This window comes from Branchiostoma lanceolatum, chromosome 17, assembly GCF_035083965.1.
Source record: "Branchiostoma lanceolatum isolate klBraLanc5 chromosome 17, klBraLanc5.hap2, whole genome shotgun sequence".
Lineage (NCBI taxonomy): Eukaryota > Metazoa > Chordata > Leptocardii > Amphioxiformes > Branchiostomatidae > Branchiostoma > Branchiostoma lanceolatum.
The window spans coordinates 14,544,370-14,563,294 of record NC_089738.1 but is presented as its reverse complement, the minus strand read 5'-3'; the positions used below and the strand labels follow the sequence as shown (position 1 = coordinate 14,563,294).

Sequence of the window (18,925 nt, the reverse complement as noted above, 5' to 3'; positions counted from 1 at the left end):
CTGACAGTCTTTCTGTGTATCGCAGAGAAGGTACTCCCTCGAACATGTCGGGAAAAGCGGTCGTCCGAGTTTTGTGGACATTTCTGCTGTGTATGTCAAGTTGCTGCAGCCAAGAAATCTTCAGTGTGTCTGTTAATGAGAACGCCACCATCGGGACACCAATTTTGGAGGACATCCCACCCCTAAAGGCGGCTCTGTCGGTCCAAGAAGACGGGTACACGGTGGAAGGCGATCCACACAGGCGATTCCGAGTCAGCAATGGTACGTTGTTTGTGAATAACCCTTTGGATCACGGAGTGCAAAACGAGTACGTTCTACATGTTACACCTGGCCAGTACGAAGGTCGGGTCACCATTCGGGTACAAGTTGTGGACGTGCCTGGTTATCCTCCTGTGTTTAACACTAGCTGTGACATACCGACAAGAAAAGCCCAGAGTAATTCATTTGTACAATTAAGTTTTTCAAACAATTATCACGATCGGACGATTGCTTACGGTAACGAAAGGTTGGAGTATATCCGTTTCAAGAGCAAGAATGACAAGTGCGAAATAAAAGTTGTGTTCGCAATACATACCAGAGCGAGTTCCACAATAGCTTCCAGACTGCTTAGAAACAATTGGGAAGATGCTGCATGTATCAGGCATTTACAATCACCATCATTCGGCGTCGTGCTAAATGATAAAACAAACATTCATGAGGCAGCACGATCTCTTTTTGGAACATCGGTAACTGGTGATCTTATCTCTCAGAGCTGGATGACCGACTCAAATGTTGAATTTGTGGTTTTATTCCGTTTGATACCAGACTCAGAGGGTTCTGTCACAATAAGCTGTGACTCATTAGATATCTCAGATTACTTGGGAATATCCGATTTAGCCGACTTGATACCCGTAAAAGTTGTAAATGCTAGGGCAACAGTTCGGCTGTTGCCGTGTCCTCCGCATAGATATGGCACTTTATGTGAGAGTCAGTGTGCATGTAGAAACGGCGCCAGCTGTCACAGATTCAACGGGGCCTGCAAGTGTCTACCTGGCTGGCAAGGCGTCATCTGTGACGTACCGAAACAAGAGCTGTCAATCATTTCAACACCAGGGAACTCAGATGAACTGTACATCAGCAAGTCTGTGAAACTTAAATGTCAAGAACGCCATATCAATGTTACAAAGCTGAGATGGTTGTTTCAACCTGAGAAACGAAGGGGCTCGTTTAAGTCTTCGGGTGTTACGAACGGACGCAAATTGGAAATTGTCAATCTTCAGACCGAAAACAACGGCGTGTACACCTGCCACGCGATCACATCAGAGGGTAACGCTCTGAGAGCAAACTTCACACTTAATGTAACCTCCTGTCCACCCAATCACCATGGGCGGGGATGTAAGGAGATTTGCAACTGTCTGCATGACGCTCGCTGTGACCGATGGAGCGGCTGCGTTTGTTTGAAAGGTTGGAGAGGGCGCAGATGTGAGTTTCCCTGCGAACCGGAGACGTATGGACTGAACTGTGAGAGTAGTTGCGTCTGTGAAAACGGAGCCTACTGCAGCCCTAGCGACGGGACATGTAACTGCACAGCAGGTTGGAGTGGTACGAACTGTAGCCAGCCATGCGAAAAGGGGAAGTTCGGACAAAACTGCCAATCTGACTGCACCTGCAAGAACAACGCCACCTGTCATCACGTGGACGGCAGCTGCACCTGTGTCGCCCCATGGTCAGGTCTGAACTGTGACGTCATCAAGCAGTTAGACCTTCAAATATCTGTTCTCATTGGCGTTTCTATTGTTCTTGGGTTCCTCGCCTTTGTGGCTATTCTAGCATGTAAAAAGAAATGGAAGCTTTTCTCTGAGTACAAACCCAACCCCGAGGAGGAATATGCTCTTTGTGAGTTGAGGAGAATGGAAGAAGACCTGGCGGACAAGTTACGCCCGGGATGGCTGGAGCGGTGGCACATCGACAGCTGTCGGCTGACACTGGGGGATACAATAGGGATGGGTGCCTTCGGGCTGGTCACACGAGCCAACCTAGCGTTACCTACTGGGCATCGGACTATTGCTGCCAAGATGGTCCGCTTCAACGATAAACTGTGTTACCAGGACTTTTATAGAGAGACAGCGATACTTACAGTCATACACGAGGAAAAGGGATATGACCCTGGAAAATCTAACATCATCCAGCTGTTTGGATTCAACACCAAATCCAATCCGAAGTGCTTGATACTGGAGTACGCCAGCAAAGGAAATCTCTTGAACTTCTTGAGGCAACGGAAAGACGCGTTCCCACTACATCGCTTGCTGTATTTTGCAACTGACATTACACAAGCCCTCAGTCACCTGAAAGGACTGCGCATATCCCACCGCGACGTGGCCGCACGTAACGTTCTCATCACTGAACAGAATGTCGCCAAACTTGGCGACTTTGGCCTGGCTCGCGACGTGTACAATACGGCACAATACATCCCTGTCATTCACCAAGGTGAGGAACAACGCCTCCCGTTGAAATGGATGGCGATCGAGTCTCTCCTACACCTCCAGTTCTCGTGCGAGAGCGACCTGTGGTCCTTTGGCGTGCTTCTGTGGGAGATAGCAACAGGTGGGACGGACCCCATGTACGGCAACACACCCCAGCCGACCTGTCAGCAGCTGGTGAAGACCCTACAGCAGGGGACCCGTCTGGACACGCCCGCGGAGTGTCCGCCAGACCTGTACGCCATCATGACGTCATGTTGGAGTGTTGACCCAGCGGCAAGGCCAAGGCCGGAAGTTTTAAGAGAAAAACTTATACTCGAACAGAAAAAACTGAACCCACACCAAGTATTCATTGAGAAGGAAACAGTGCTGTGATCAAAATTGTACAGGAATCTGTTTTGCAGTTTTATACACATACCGGTAAATACAAGAACATTACAGATACATGTGTCATTTTGTTACCTGAATGTCTCGAGTGTCATGTGTATCAAATAGTACTGAGGTCAATAATTTCTTTTTGATGTTGCATTTTATTTTGAGTAATAAACTCACCACATGAGATGATTAATGCATTTCTGCATACCGTGCAATATTGACATGTTAGTCAAGTGGCAGTCTATAAACGCTGTGTTGACCAACAGACAGACACACAAATGCTGCCTGAAATATGACCTCCGTTGTTCATGGAGGTAATAAATAGGCTGAGAACAGATTTTTAAAGACAAAGAAAGGGGAAGTAATTTCAGGAACAATAACATTCTCAAGATAGCCATTCTACTTCCTCGAATGACGATACGTTACACGTGCATATATCTAATCGCACGATCTAGGGCAAACTAATTAAACAAAGATTGCTGTAATAAGAAGTATATGACTCCTGTTGTAATTGTCTGGTATGTAAGTGGGTTGACAGCTGTTCTAAGGCGGACCAACTAGGGGGTACATGTTGGTTATTCTCCAAGCAGAGGTTTCGGTCGACATGGCTAGGAGTGGCCGCGATTTTTAACGCCTCTCTCTCTCGTGAAAAATCGCGGCCATTCCTAGCCATTTCGACCGAAACCTTAGGGGTACATGTAGGTTACGCTTGGGTTGAGGCGAACAAAGACGGTCCTCAAGTTAAAAGAAGTCGCAAAAACTCCGCTTTCTATAGTTCCTGAAACATGCTTGTCTGCACTTAGTTACTGAGAATGAGGAGGTCACACAAGTTCCGCTTTCACAGTCACTGAACCACGCTTCACATCACAAGAGAGATGACTCTATCCAACCCCGGTAGTACATATTCTACAGCGTAAGGACTGCCCTTTACACCGCGGTGTAAAATGTTATGATATGTGTGAGTCTGAGAGCAATTGGAATAAAGTTACAAGCTTAAAATGACAGTACACACATTGTTAAAAACACCATCGTACGGCATCATAATATCTATGGCGTCTCTATATCTTCTCCATGATCCGAACAGGTTACGCAATACGCGTACGCCTAGGGGTTCCCCCTTTTCTTTACCGGCCCCTTGGAGGAAGCTATGTATCAAATTTCAGGAACTTTAAAGGACCTAATATCGCACAGGATGCTTGATACTGGAGTACGCCAGCAAAGGAAATCTCTTGAACTTCTTGAGGCAACGGAAAGACAAATTCCCACTAATGGCTTGCTGTATTTTGCAACTGACATTACACAAGCCCTCAGTCACCTGAAAGGTCTACGGATATCCCACCGCGACGTGGCCGCACGTAACGTTCTCATCACTGAACAGAATGTCGCCAAACTTGGCGACTTTGGCCTGGCTCGCGACGTGTACAGTACAGCACAATACATCCCTGTCATTCACCAAGGCGAGGAACAACGCCTCCCGTTGAAATGGATGGCGATCGAGTCCCTCCTACACCTCCAGTTCTCGTGCGAGAGCGACCTGTGGTCCTTTGGTGTGCTTCTGTGGGAGATAGCAACAGGTGGGACGGACCCCATGTACGGCAACACACCGCAGCCGACCTGTCAGCAGCTGGTAAAGATTCTACAGCAGGGGACTCGTCTGGACATGCCCGCGGAGTGTCCGCCAGACCTGTACGCCATCATGACGTCATGTTGGAGTGTTGACCCAGCGGCAAGGCCAAGGCCGGAAGTTTTAAGAGAAAAACTTATACTCGAACAGAAAAAACTGAACCCACACCAAGTATTCATTGAGAAGGAAACAGTGCTGTGATCAAAATTGTACAGGAATCTGTTTTGCAGTTTTATACACATACCGGTAAATACAAGAACATTACAGATAAATGTGTCATTTTGTTACCTGAATGTCTCGAGTGTCATGTGTATCAACTAGTACTGAGGTCAATAATTTCTTTTTGATGTTGCATTTTATTTTGAATAATAAACTCACCACATGAGATGATTAATGCATTACTGCATACCGTGCAATTTTAACATGTTAGTCAAGTGGCAGTCTATAAACGCTGTGTTGACCAACAGACAGACACACAAATGCTGCCTGAAATATGACCTCCGTTGTTCATGGGGGTAATGAATAGGCTGAGAACAGATTTTTAAAGACAAAGAAAGGGGAAGTAATTTCAGGAACAATAACATTCTCAAGATGGCCATTCTACTTCCTCGAATGACGATGCGTTGCACGTGCATATATCTAATCGCACAATCTAGGGCAAACTAATGAAACAAAGATTGCTGTCATAAGAAGAATATGACTCCTGTTGCAATTGTGTCATTCATCTTTGAGGTCTGTAATGTAAGAGTTGAAAGCTGTTTCAAGGCCGACTAACTTGGGGTACATGTAGGCTATTCTCCAAGAGGTCGCGAACGTTTCTTTCCCTCGTTAAAAATCGCGGCCATTCCTAGCCCTCTCGACCGAAACCTAGGGGGTACATGTAGGATACGCTTGGGTTGAGGCGAACAAAGACGGTCCTCAAGTTACAAGAAGTCACAAAAGCTCCGCTTTCTATAGTTCCTGAAACATGCTTGTCTGCACTAAGTTACTGAGAATGAGGAAGTCACACAAGTTCCGTTTTCACAGTCGCTGAACTATGCTTCACATCACAAGAGAAATGACTCTGTCCAACCCTACATATTCTACAGCATAATGACTGCCCCTTACACCGCGGTGTAAAATGTTATGATCATTTGATGTGTGAGTCTGAGAGCATTTGGAATAAAGTTACAAGCTTAGAATGACAGTACAAACGTAGTTAAAAATACCATCCTAAGGCATCGTTATATCTGTGGCGTTTCTGAATCTTCTCCAAGATCCGAACAGGTTACGCAATACGCGTACCCCTAGGGGTCCCCCCTTTTCTTTACCGGCCCCTTGGAGGAAGCTATATATCAAATTTCAGGAACTTTTCATCGAATATCGCACGTACAGGTGCTTCCAAGTTGTCTGGCAGTCTTTCAGTGTATCGCAGAGAAGGTACTCCCTCGAACATGTCGGGAAAAGCGGTCGTCCGAGTTTTGTGGACATTTCTGCTGTGTATGTCAAATTGCTGCAGCCAAGAAATCTTCAGTGTGTCTGTTAATGAGAACGCCACTGTTGGGACACCAATGTTGGACGGTGGCATCCAACCCCTAAAGGCGGCTCTGCCAGTCATAGAGGGCGGGTACACGGTGGAAGGCGATCCACACAGGCGATTCCGAGTCAGCGGAGGTACGTTGTTTGTGAATAACCCTTTGGATTACGGAGTGCAAAACGAGTACGTTCTACATGTTACACCTGGCCAGCACGAAGGTCGGGTCACCATACGGATACAAGTAGTGGACGTGCCTGGCTATCCTCCTGTGTTTAACACCAGCTGTGACATACCTACCAGAAAAACCCAGAGTAATACATTTGTACAGATAACTTTTTTAGAGAAAGCAAGGAGATTTTATTTCAGTCGCGACGTATACGGTAACGAAAGTCTTGAGTATTTTCGTTTCGATATCGAGAATAACAAGTGTGAAATAAAAGCTGTGTGGGCTTTGCATTCCAGACAAGATACGACAATAGCTTCCAACATTCATGGACACAATTGGCAAAATACCACGTGTGTAAGGTCATTGCAATCGGCATCATTCGGTATCTCGCTAGTTCACAAAACTGAACGTGAAACCGCACAATCTTTTTTGGGGCCATCGGGAACTGATTATCTTATCTCTCGGAGCTGGATGACCAACTCAAGGGTCGAATTCATGGTTTTATTCCGTTTTACATCAGGCACAGAGGGCTCTTTCACACATACCTGCGACTTAGTAAAACTCTCAGATTACTTAAGACTATCCAAAGGCTTTTTAAAAGATGAAACTGTAACAGTTGAGGTAAAACTGCAGCTGCTGCCGTGTCCTCCGCATAGATATGGCACTTTATGTGAGAGTCAGTGCGCATGTAGAAACGGCGCCAGTTGTCACAGATTCAACGGGGCCTGCAAGTGTCTACCAGGCTGGCAGGGGGTCGTCTGCGACGTACCGAAACAAGAACTGTCAATCATCTCAACACCCGGAAACTCAGATGAACTGTACATTACTAGATCTGTGACACTTCAATGTCAAGAATACCATATCACTGTTACAATGCTGAGATGGACGTTTCAACCTGAGAAACGGAGGGGCTCATTTAAGCCATTGGGTGTTGCGAACGGACGCAAATTGGAAATAGTGAATCTTCAGACTGAAAACAACGGCGTGTACACCTGCCACGCGATCACATCAGAAGGTACTAGTAATGCTCTGAGCGCAAACTTCACACTTAACGTAACCTCCTGTCCATCCAATCACCATGGGCGGGGATGTAATGAGATTTGCAACTGTTTGCATGGCGCTCGCTGTGACCGATGGAACGGCTGCGTTTGTTTGAAAGGTTGGAGAGGACGCAGATGTGAGTTGCCCTGCGAACCGGAGACGTATGGACTGAACTGTGAGAGCAGATGTGTCTGTGAGAACGGGGCCTACTGCAGCCCTAGCGACGGGACATGTAACTGCACTGCAGGTTGGAGTGGCGCGAACTGCAGCCAGCGATGCGAAAAGGGGAAGTTCGGACAAAACTGCCAATTTGACTGCACCTGCAAAAACAACGCCACCTGTCATCACGTGGACGGCAGCTGCATCTGTGTCGCCCCGTGGTCAGGACCGAACTGTGACGTCATCAAGCAGCTAGATCTTCAAATATCTGCTCTCATTGGCGTTTCTATTGTTCTTGGATTCCTCGCCTTTGTGGTTATTCTAGCATGTAAGAAGAAATGGAAGCTTTTCTCTATGTACAAACCCCACCCCGAAGAGGAATATGCTCTTTGTGAGTTGATGAGAATGGAAGAAGACCTGGCGGACAAGTTACGCCCGGGATGGCTGGAGCGGTGGCACATCGACAGCAGTCGGCTGACATTGGGGGATACAATAGGGATGGGTGCCTTCGGGCTGGTCACACAGGCCAACCTAGCGTTACCTACTGGGCAGCGGACTGTTGTTGCCAAGATGGTCCGCTTCAACGATAAACTGTGTTACCAGGACTTCTATAGAGAGACAGCGATACTTACAGTCATACACGAGGAAAAGGGATACGACCCTGGAAAATCTAACATCATCCAGCTGTTTGGATTCAACACCAAATCCAATCCGAAGTGCTTGATACTGGAGTACGCCAGCAAAGGCAACCTCTTGAACTTCTTGAGGCAACAGAAAGACTCCTTCCCACTACATCGCTTGCTGTATTTTGCAACTGACATTACACAGGCCCTCAGTCACCTGAAAGGTCTACGGATATCCCACCGCGACGTGGCCGCACGTAACGTTCTCATCACTGAACAGAATATTGCAAAACTTGGCGACTTTGGCCTGGCTCGCGACGTTTACAGTACGGCACAGTACATCCCTGTCATTCACCAAGGTGAGGAACAACGCCTCCCGTTGAAATGGATGGCGATCGAGTCTCTCCTACACCTCCAGTTCTCGTGCGAGAGTGACCTGTGGTCCTTTGGTGTGCTTCTGTGGGAGATAGCAACAGGTGGGACGGACCCCATGTACGGCAACACACCACAGCCGACCTGTCAGCAGCTGGTGAAGATTCTACAGCAGGGGACCCGTCTGGACATGCCCGCGGAGTGTCCACCAGACCTGTACGCCATCATGACGTCATGCTGGAGTGTTGACCCAGCGGCAAGACCGAAGCCGGAAGTGTTAAGAGAAAAACTTATACTCGAACAGAAAAAACTGAACCCACACCAAGTATTCATTGAGAAGGAAACAGTGCTGTGATCAAAATTGTACAGGAATCTGTTTTGCAGTTTTATACACATACCGGTAGATACAAGAACATTACAGATAAATGTGTCATTTTGTTACCTGAATGTCTCGAGTGTCATGTGTATCAACTAGTACTGAGGTCAATAATTTCTTTTTGATGTTGCATTTTATTTTGAATAATAAACTCACCACATGAGATGATTAATGCATTACTGCATACCGTGCTGTTTTGACATGTTAGTCAAGTGGCAGTCTATAAACGCTGTGTTGACCAACAGACAGACACACAAACGATGCCTGAAATATGACCTCCGTTGTTCATGGGGGTAATAAATAGGCTGAGAACAGATTTTTAAAGACAAAGAAAGGGGAAGTAATTTCAGGAACAATAACATTCTCAAGATAGCCATAGCATTATACTTCCTCGAATGACGATTCGTTACACGTGCATATATCTAATCGCACAATCTAGGGCAAACTAATGAAACAAAGATTGCTGTCATAAGAAGAATATGACTCATGTTGCAATTGTGTCATTCATCTTTGAGGTCTGTAATGTAAGAGTTGAAAGCTGTTTCAAGGCCGACTAACTTGGGGGTACATGTGGGCTATTCTCCAAGAGGTCGCGAACGCTTCTTTCCCTCGTTAAAAATCGCGGCCACTCCTAGCCCTCTTGGCCGAAACCTTGGGGGTACATGTAGGTTGCGCTTGGGTTGATGGCAAAGACGGTCCTCAAGTTACAAATAGTCACAAAATCTCCCCTTTCTATAGTTCCTGAAACATGCTTGCCTGCACTATTAAAGTTACCGAGAATGAGGAAGTCACACAAGTTCCGATTTCACAGTCGCTGAAACATGCTTCACATCACAAGAGAGATGACTCTGTCCAACCCTACATATTCTACAGCATAAGGACTGCCCCTTACACCGCGGTGTAAAATGTTATGATCATTTGATGTGTGAGTCTGAGAGCATTTGGAATAAAGTTACAAGCTTAGAATGACAGTACACACGTAGTTAAAGACACCATCCTAAGGCATCGTAATATCTGTGGCGTTTCTGAATCTTCTCCAAGATCCGAACAGGTTACGCAATACGCGTACGCCTAGGGGTTCCCCTTTTCTTTACCGGCCCCTTGGAGGAAGCTATATATCAAATTTCAGGAACTTTTCATCGAATATCGCACGTACAGGTGCTTCCAAGTTGTCTGGCAGTCTTTCAGTGTATCGCAGAGAAGGTACTCCCTCGAACATGTCGGGAAAGGCGGTCGTCCGAGTTTTGTGGACATTTCTGCTGTGTATGTCAAGTTGTTGCAGCCAAGAAATCTTCAGTGTGTCTGTTAATGAGAACGCCACCATCGGGACACCAATTTTGGAGGACATCCTACCCCTAAAGGCGGCTCTGCCAGTCAAAGAGGGCGGGTACACGGTGAAAGGCGATCCACACAGGCGATTCCGAGTCAGCAATGGTACGTTGTTTGTGAATAACCCTTTGGATCATGGAGTGCAAAACGAGTACGTTCTACATGTTACACCTGGCCAGCACGAAGGTCGGGTCACCATTCGGATACAAGTTGTGGACGTGCCTGGTTATCCTCCTGTGTTTAACACTAGCTGTTACATACCGAACAGAAAAACCCAGAGTACTAAATTTGTACAGTTTACTATTTCAGATAAAGCGAGGAGATTTCATTTCAGTCGTTACGGTAACGAAAGTCTTGAGTATTTTCGTTTCGATATCGAGAATAACAAGTGTGAAATAAAAGCTGTGTGGGCTTTGCATTCCAGACAAGATACGACAATAGCTTCCAACATTCATAAAGACAATTGGCAAGATACCACGTGTGTAAGGTCATTGCAATCGGCATCATTCGGTATCTCGCTAATTCACAAAACTGAACGTGAAACAGCAGAATCCTTTTTTGGGCCATCGGGAACTGATTATCTTATCTCTCGGAGCTGGATGACCAACTCAAGGGTCGAATTCATGGTTTTATTCCGTTTTACATCAGGCACAGAGGGCTCTTTCACACATACCTGCGACTTAGCAAAACTCTCAGATTACTTAAGACTATCCAAAGGCTTTTTAAAAGATGAAACTGTAACAGTTGAGGTAAAACTGCAGCTGCTGCCGTGTCCTCCGCATAGATATGGCACTTTATGTGAGAGTCAGTGCGCATGTAGAAACGGCGCCAGTTGTCACAGATTCAACGGGGCCTGCAAGTGTCTACCAGGCTGGCAGGGGGTCGTCTGCGACGTACCGAAACAAGAACTGTCAATCATCTCAACACCCGGAAACTCAGATGAACTGTACATTACTAGATCTGTGACACTTCAATGTCAAGAACACCATATCACTGTTACAATGCTGAGATGGACGTTTCAACCTGAGAAACAGAGGGTCTCATTTAAGCCTTTGGGTGTTGCGAACGGACGCAAATTGGAACTAGTCAATCTTCAGACCGAAAACAATGGCGTGTACACCTGCCAAGCGATGACATCAGAGGGTAATGCTCTGAGAGCAAACTTCACACTTAACGTAACCTCCTGCCCACCCAATCACCATGGGCGGGGATGTAATGAGATTTGCAACTGTCTGCATGACGCTCGCTGTGACCGATGGAACGGCTGTGTTTGTCTGAACGGTTGGAGAGGGAACACGTGTGAGGATCTCTGTGAACCGGGGACATATGGACTGAACTGCGAGAGCAGATGCGTATGTGAGAACGGGGCCTACTGCAGTCCTAGCGACGGAACATGCAACTGCACTGCAGGTTGGAGTGGCACGAACTGTAGCCAGCCATGCGAAAAGGGGAAGTTCGGACAAAAGTGCCAATCTGACTGCACCTGCAAAAACAACGCCACCTGTCATCACATGGACGGCAGCTGCATCTGTGTTGCCCCATGGTCAGGACCGAACTGTGACATCATAAAGCAGTTAGACCTTCAAACTTTAGTATCTGTCCTCATTGGTGTTTCTCTTGTTCTTGGGTTCCTCGCCTTTGTGGCTATTCTAGCATGTAAAAAGAAATGGAAGCTTTTCACTGTGTACAAACCCCACCCCGAGGAGGAATATGCTCTACGTGAGTTGAGGAGAATGGAAGAAGACTTAGCTGACAAGTTGCGCCCGGGCTGGCTGGAGCGGTGGCACATCGACAGCAGTCGTCTAACATTGGGGGATACAATAGGGATGGGTGCCTTTGGGCTGGTCACACGAGCCAACCTAGCGCTACCTACTGGGCATCGGACTGTTGCTGCCAAGATGGTCCGCTTCAACGACAAACTGTGTTACCAGGACTTTTATAGAGAGACAGCGATACTTACAGTCATACACGAGGAAAAGGGATATGACCCTGGAAAATCTAACATCATCCAACTGTTTGGATTTAGCACCAAATCCAATCCGAAGTGCTTGATACTGGAGTACGCCAGCAAAGGCAACCTCTTGAACTTCTTGAGGCAACGGAAAGACAAGTTCCCACTACATCGCTTGCTGTATTTTGCAACTGATATTACACAGGCCCTCAGTCACCTAAAAGGTCTACGGATATCCCACCGCGACGTGGCCGCACGTAACGTTTTCATCACTGAACAGAATGTCGCCAAACTTGGCGACTTTGGGCTGGCTCGCGACGTGTACAGTACGGCACAATACACCCCTGTCATTCACCAAGGCGAGGAACAACGCCTCCCGTTGAAATGGATGGCGATCGAGTCCCTCCTACACCTCCAGTTCTCGTGCGAGAGCGACCTGTGGTCCTTTGGCGTGCTTCTGTGGGAGATAGCAACAGGTGGGACGGACCCCATGTACGGCAACACACCGCAGCCGACCTGTCTGCAGCTGGTGAAGATTCTACAGCAGGGGACCCGTCTGGACATGCCTGCGGAGTGTCCTCCAGACCTGTACGCCATCATGACGTCATGCTGGAGTGTTGACCCAGCGGCAAGGCCAAAGCCGGAAGATTTAAGAGAAAAACTGATTCACGAGCAAGAAAAACTGAACCCGCACCAAGTATTCATTGAGAGAGAGACAGTGGTGTGATCACCATTGTGCAGGAAACCGTTGTCCAGTTAATTGTCTACGTGTACATGCAATGACATTTTCCAGACTGTTAAGCAATAAACACCCAATCTGTATATATATATATGAATATATATAATGAAGCAAACTGGGCACAGAAATAGAATAGCAATTGCATGCCATTTATTGCCTAACTTTACCATATGCTTCGCCCTGGCATATCACTTTAAACATTGAATATTGTTTTACAATTTGTAATCAGGATTCCTTGATTGATTGTTCAAGTCACACAACATTTCTAGAATTCTACAGCGTAAGTTCGAATAGTTTTCCATCGACCATTGTACCAACAGATCGTTTGATACGCACCTGACAAGCCTATATCAATTGCCAGCTTTATATTGATTGAATAAAGAAGAACAACTATTTCTAATGGGGCTATAACTGAGTGTCGTCTAAGAAGTCGGAAAAATGGGATGAATCCAGGTATGACCGAAGAAGTCGTACATACATACGCGTACTCAAATATAGGTCCGTGACTTTGCAATGGAGTGGGACTCGGAAAGTTTTATTTGTGATTTATTACACAACCTGAAGAAAAGATACGTATGCACAAGTTTGTTATTATTGTCATTTCTTGAATGTATTGTGATATTATATTAGTGATGATTCTTTATTTGTTTTAAATGTACTTTGGAGGCGTTGGCCTTGTAAAGGATGCATCGATTCTGTTGCCAACACCTCTCAGATTTCATTCTGTGAAGTTTAATAGATAAATAAATAAGAAAATAAAAGTTTGAAATTCCTATAACACCAATTAATCACACAAAATTACAATAATACATTATAACATGAATGTGTCCTTCATGAAATACGTCAGACATTATTTCATAAAATCTATCTCCTATAAACGAGTATATGGATGAATTATGATAAGCTATCAATTTCTATCACATAACATAATTGTTCTTCGTCATTTCGCTTCAAAACAATTAATTGCAATAAACTACAGTCAAGGCTACCAGACTAGTGCCATTTCAACAACTACCGAACTAGTTCCACTTCAACAACTTCACTCATGGCTTCCTCACTAGTGTCACTTCTGTGGGTTTTTTTAATGAGGCGAAAAGTGCACGAGGTTGCCGTCCATAAAATCTACTTGCTGTGGTCTAACATATCTTTTTTATACAATATGCCATCATGCCATCTAACCACATGCCGTGTAATATAGAGCCTGTAATATCTGAAAATTCGACTGAGAAACTAGCACGCTGTCTCCTCAATGTCTCCGATGTTCATCGCGGTTCTCTGCACTTTAAAGCGAGCCGCGAGCTCCTGCATGGGAACGTCTTCCAAACCGGGCGACCTGTTGTTCTCCCAGGCCACCAGCCTCCTGGCGCTGCTCCCGAATCGGCGCCCCTGTACGGACGGTCTTGTGGCATCCACCCGGCCGAGAGTTACGGCGGTCAGCGCACACGTGCGCGCGGAGAGGAGAAGCTTCTTGGCCTCCTCGCGAAACGCCCTGTTCAGCCCACTGTAGATGAAGACGTTGAGAATGCCGTTACACCCGTACAGCCACAGCAGGGCGAACTCCACGTCAGGGTGGGTGGCGTACTTCAGCATGTGCTGCCACACGGCCAGGGCGCAGTACGGCACCCAGGTCAGGAGGAACGCCACGGTGATGGCCGCGGTCGTCTTCGCACCCTGGAGCTTGTCTTCCGTGGCCTTCGGGTTGTAGTGGTAGATGTTCTTCAGGTGACGCAGGGCCACTGCGTACACCTTGCAGTGGAGGATGCCGACCACTAAGACCACGGATGCAAGGAACGCGATGGCGAACGCCAGTGGAACCACCCCGCCGAAGTCTAGAGCACAGAGCATCGCGTTGGGCAAGTAGCGAAATCTGCAGGAATGGAAAAAAGATAGAGAGACGGGTGATGAAACAGAAAACTGAGCGTGCGATATGATCTGAAATTTAATGTTGTATGTTCACTGTTTCTTTATGTACGTTTTCATTCTATCGCAATTAGCCCTCGGGCATGATTCAGTTTAGAAGCACCTTTACTAATTTAACAATGTGTCGAATTGTAGGGTGTCAAAGATATTCAAAGTCCATGTACATGTATATATATATATATATATATATATATATATATATATATATATATATATATATATATATATATATATATGTATATATATACATGTACATGGACTATGAATATCTTTGACACCCTACAATTCGACACATTGTAAAAAATATATATATACATATATATATAATTAAAAATCTACATCAATCTAGGTAAAAGTTTGTTATATATATATTATATATATATTATATATATATATATATATATATATATATATATATATATATATATATATATATATATATATATATATATATACATACATACATACATACATACATACATGCATACATACATATATATAATATATATATAATATATATATAACAAACTTTTACCTAGATTGATGTAGATTTTCAATTATATATATATGTATATATATATATATATATATATATATATATATATATATATATATATATATATATATATATATATATATATATATATATATATATATATATATATATATATATATATATATATATATATATATATATAACATGTCAAACTTTTACCTAGATTGATGTAGATTTTTAATTTATTTACCATATATACAGAGGAAAAATTAACTTAGACTTTGGACTGATACCAGGTTAAAAACCGGATCTAGAATATGATGGATACCAGGCTAAAGACTCACCTCCCGTCCACAAAGATGGAGAGAGCGAAACTCACGGCAGGGAGAACCCAGGCCGCCGTTATCATGGTAGTGCACAGCTTCGGCCCCATGATGGTCTGGTACCTTTTGAAATAAACACAAAAATACACTATTATTTAATAATATCTATTGGGTGACGGTATACGTAAGTACATGTAAGTCACAAGCAACGCGTTTGGTCTTAACGGTAACTACCCGGTGTCAAACCTGATTTCTATCTCTGCCAAGTATCTACCCCCTACACTAGCCTCTACCAGGCCTCAACCAGGCTGGAAAGAGTAGAAATTGGCCAAATAGACGGAGAACATGCTAGATGAGTTAGTCCGCTAAAGGACAGTTTGCCGCTCGGGCGTTTCCAGCATACCTGAGGGGAGAGAAGTGCGGCGCACTCGTGGGGCGTGGTAAGTAAAGGCCTGAGAGGATTTGGAGAGGAGGGCAGACCCTTTCATTCTGAACAAATAACTGCGGACACACACCCCGACAAACCAATAAACTGACAAACAAACAAAGAAAGAAATAGGCAAATACATACAAAATGATTATAATACCACCATTTTCACGGAGATAGCAATATTTCTGTCTGAATTTCTTCCTTCAATGTATTGTGTGTGTCCACCGTGGACTTTCAACACCACCAAATCAAGTTCATTCGAAGTTAAACGGATCCATGGCAGTAAGAGAGAAATGCTTAACACATAAAAATGAAATAATGAGATTACTTCATGGCATGGACGATGAGGATGTACCGGTTGATCGCGAGGCCGACCAATGAGAATGTAGAAGCTAGTGCGCAGACGCTGGAGAAGTATGTCGTCACCTGAGGAATCAAACAACAGGAAAGACTAAGGTCACTTTGATATTCTAAAGAAAAAAATCCGACAGCAATAAAATGCCTGTATAATTACAATATGATGCTGAAAAAAACTGTGTCCTGAATAATCAAATGCATTTTAGTTTACATTGCTAAACTGTATTTGTTGGATCACTTCGGACGAAATCTATCTAAAAAAGAATAAGAAAAAAAGGAGAATCCCCACCTACCTACGATTCCTATTTTTTCGGAACCGTAATGATAAACACAACATTGATTCCCTAGGCCTCTAAATAGAAACCGAGATTCCAAACACTCCATGGTTGCCAATTTGTACGTCTATGGTCGGTTAATTACTCTAGCAAACTACGTACCCCATTTGGTCACTTGAACAAATATTTTTCAGCAATCACAGGAGTATTTTGTTAAACAGCTATCATACGTAGGATAATATATGAATGAAGACCTTTATTGCACATTTCTGCCACACTTGGCTAAGTACAGGTCACAACAAAACAAAATAACAAGTACAGTTAACGGATACAAAAGAATATGACTATCATCAGATAAATTCTACTTCTCGCTTTTCGGTTATAGTAGATATAAATAACTGACGTGTTTTTCAATGGGAGGTTTGTCTAGTCGCATTAGGAATATGAATTTTTGTACAGTATTTGAATGTGTGAAGTAGGGAGATAGGTTTTCTACAAGCTTATACAGTTCATTTCTTTCTTTGGTATATACTCCACATTCTACCACAAAATGACATTCGTCTTCTATTCTATTCAAAGTACAATGTTTGAATACTGTACTCGTCATGCATCGCTCAAACCATTTAAATACATGATGGCCTGACTACAGTACATTTATTCTACTTTACATAACGCAGCTGCAAGAAACACACTTGGATACATACTTATACAAAGTGGGAAACTGAAAGGATACCTAACATTTCAAAATTTTGAATACGGTCCAACTGTGGAGGTCTATCAAAATACTGCAGACTTACACCCTCTTTCCACTAGTGGCTGCTACCGCACTGCGACACTTAAGGGCCCAGTCGTACGATCGTCATACGAGCACAAACTGATTCTGAGGGCATTCTTGAGATAATCGCGCACGTGTCGTACAAAATTCAACCGTCTTGGTACCGAAAATGCTACATTAAATCTTTGTCAGCGGTTTTGGTTCTGTCACAGCCTGCTTTGAAATAAAGCGACATCAAAAGCGTACGACAGATGTGGTCGCGCCGTTACTTAGAGTTAGTGTGGGCACCTACCATACAGAGTGTCTCGCCGTACGTCCAGTGTCCGGTCCAGGCCGGCCGCACGCTGAAGGGGATGACCAGGAGACCCGGCAGCATGTCGGCACACGCCAGGGAGACGGTCAGGAACCCCGTGTAGTTTCTCAGCGACGGCGACCTTAAGATCACCACCACGACGAAGATGTTACCCAAGACAAGTCCCAGGTCAATAAGACTGACGAAAGTCGCCTTCAACTCGGGGGGAAGGATCGTGGACGGGCCGGCCTCGGACGGAGAGGTACCGGTCGTACCGTTAATGTCGCCTGCGAGTCCGCTTTCGTTCATAGTCGCCGCTGCCCTATACTTTAGCACCGTAACCTTCTAAACGTCCAACGATGGTTGCAAATACGCATTTATATACTGTTCCATCCGCATTATGAAACCTTTCCTTTTACACAACATGTTTACATCAAAATCGTTTGATATGAAATCAAAGAGAAATCCATGCAGCGCTTCAAGGGGAACCATCATTGGAACGAAATGCGCCTTTTGAAACCGTAAATTTCATCAAGTCCGCTACTTGTGGGTAATAACTCAATCTGCGTTCACTACACAGCGATCACGTTTTGTGTGTCGTGGCAAATTAGAATCCAATTTGAGAGGTTTATAAAACACGATCTCTGGCGTGTATCACGCACCCGTTAATCTTGTTAAGGTTGAAAGGACCTGATCGCATGTTGACGGTTAATCTAGTAATGTTCCAGAACCACTTGATATGACTGAAGTACATCGTTCGGTAATGCCAGTTACGAAAGGTGTCAGTTTCGTAAGTCTCTTACCTTATTCTTGTTACGCAAGTCACGCACACGGGAACTTGAGGAAGATACCCGTGAATTCAATGTACATACATCACAGTCGTGGCGTGGCCAAGTGGGCGCGAGATCGAGAGGTTACGGGTTCGATTCCTGGCATTCCAGGCTAGACGTTGTACTTGACACCTCACTCCAATCAGGTGTAAAAATGAGTACCTGACTTCGGTTGGGGAGGTAAAAGGCAGAAGATGGGTTCTACATTCTTTTACCGCTGTGGATTACAACCCACTGCCTCAAGGGCTTTTAAAAAAGCGATTAGACCACAGTTACCAATCACATTGCAACCGTAAAAAATGATGCAGCAATTTAGATTATGTGCAAAGACGATAGAAGAGAATTTGATAACGATTACTTATTTCTTTGCATCAGATGCAGAAATGACACTTTCTAGTACAAGGCATTCGTTTCCGTTGACAAAGGAAAAAATGTGCAAAAGACTTTTTGGTACACATTTATGCATAAGAAAATAAGGAAAGAAGGCCTTCTTATAT

At 44.6% G+C, this 18,925-nt stretch overlaps 3 protein-coding genes across 3 annotated transcripts; 1 reads left to right on the top strand and 2 right to left on the bottom strand.

The window, feature by feature from the left end:
* The first annotated feature begins 503 nt into the window (after positions 1 to 503).
* Positions 504 to 13,231, top strand: LOC136422451 (uncharacterized). Its single transcript, XM_066410224.1, has 5 exons — positions 504 to 2,830; positions 4,146 to 4,520; positions 5,957 to 6,111; positions 7,099 to 8,686; positions 9,910 to 13,231. Exons 1-5 carry the CDS (start codon positions 756 to 758, stop codon positions 12,716 to 12,718), a joined length of 7,002 nt encoding a protein of 2,333 aa, XP_066266321.1. The 5' UTR covers positions 504 to 755; the 3' UTR covers positions 12,719 to 13,231.
* A 706-nt stretch (positions 13,232 to 13,937) lies between these two features.
* Positions 13,938 to 15,588, bottom strand: LOC136422637 (histamine H2 receptor-like). The gene is made up of 2 exons (XM_066410466.1): positions 15,491 to 15,588; positions 13,938 to 14,597 (listed from the first exon to the last, which is right to left on the bottom strand). The coding sequence occupies exons 1-2, from the start codon at positions 15,577 to 15,579 to the stop codon at positions 13,961 to 13,963; spliced, it is 726 nt and encodes a 241-aa protein (XP_066266563.1). The 5' UTR covers positions 15,580 to 15,588; the 3' UTR covers positions 13,938 to 13,960.
* Positions 15,589 to 16,223: 635 nt separating this feature from the next.
* Positions 16,224 to 17,907, bottom strand: LOC136422450 (beta-3 adrenergic receptor-like). The gene is made up of 2 exons (XM_066410223.1): positions 17,599 to 17,907; positions 16,224 to 16,325 (listed from the first exon to the last, which is right to left on the bottom strand). The coding sequence occupies exons 1-2, from the start codon at positions 17,905 to 17,907 to the stop codon at positions 16,224 to 16,226; spliced, it is 411 nt and encodes a 136-aa protein (XP_066266320.1).
* Between the last annotated feature and the right edge of the window lie 1,018 nt (positions 17,908 to 18,925).

Coding starts and splice junctions, on each gene's coding strand:
- LOC136422637 (XM_066410466.1), bottom strand. CDS start 15,579: ATGGGGCCGAAGCTGTGCACTACCATGATAACGGCGGCCTGGGTTCTC. Junction 14,598..15,490: donor TCCATCTTTGTGGACGGGAG/GTGAGTCTTTAG, acceptor CCATTCCTGCAG/ATTTCGCTACTTGCCCAACG.
- LOC136422451 (XM_066410224.1), top strand. CDS start 756: ATGACCGACTCAAATGTTGAATTTGTGGTTTTATTCCGTTTGATACCA. Junction 2,831..4,145: donor ATTGAGAAGGAAACAGTGCT/GTGATCAAAATT, acceptor ACAAGCCCTCAG/TCACCTGAAAGGTCTACGGA. Junction 6,112..7,098: donor GCGATTCCGAGTCAGCGGAG/GTACGTTGTTTG, acceptor AATTGGAAATAG/TGAATCTTCAGACTGAAAAC.
- LOC136422450 (XM_066410223.1), bottom strand. CDS start 17,907: ATGAACGAAAGCGGACTCGCAGGCGACATTAACGGTACGACCGGTACC. Junction 16,326..17,598: donor ACGGCGAGACACTCTGTATG/GTAGGTGCCCAC, acceptor TTGATTCCTCAG/GTGACGACATACTTCTCCAG.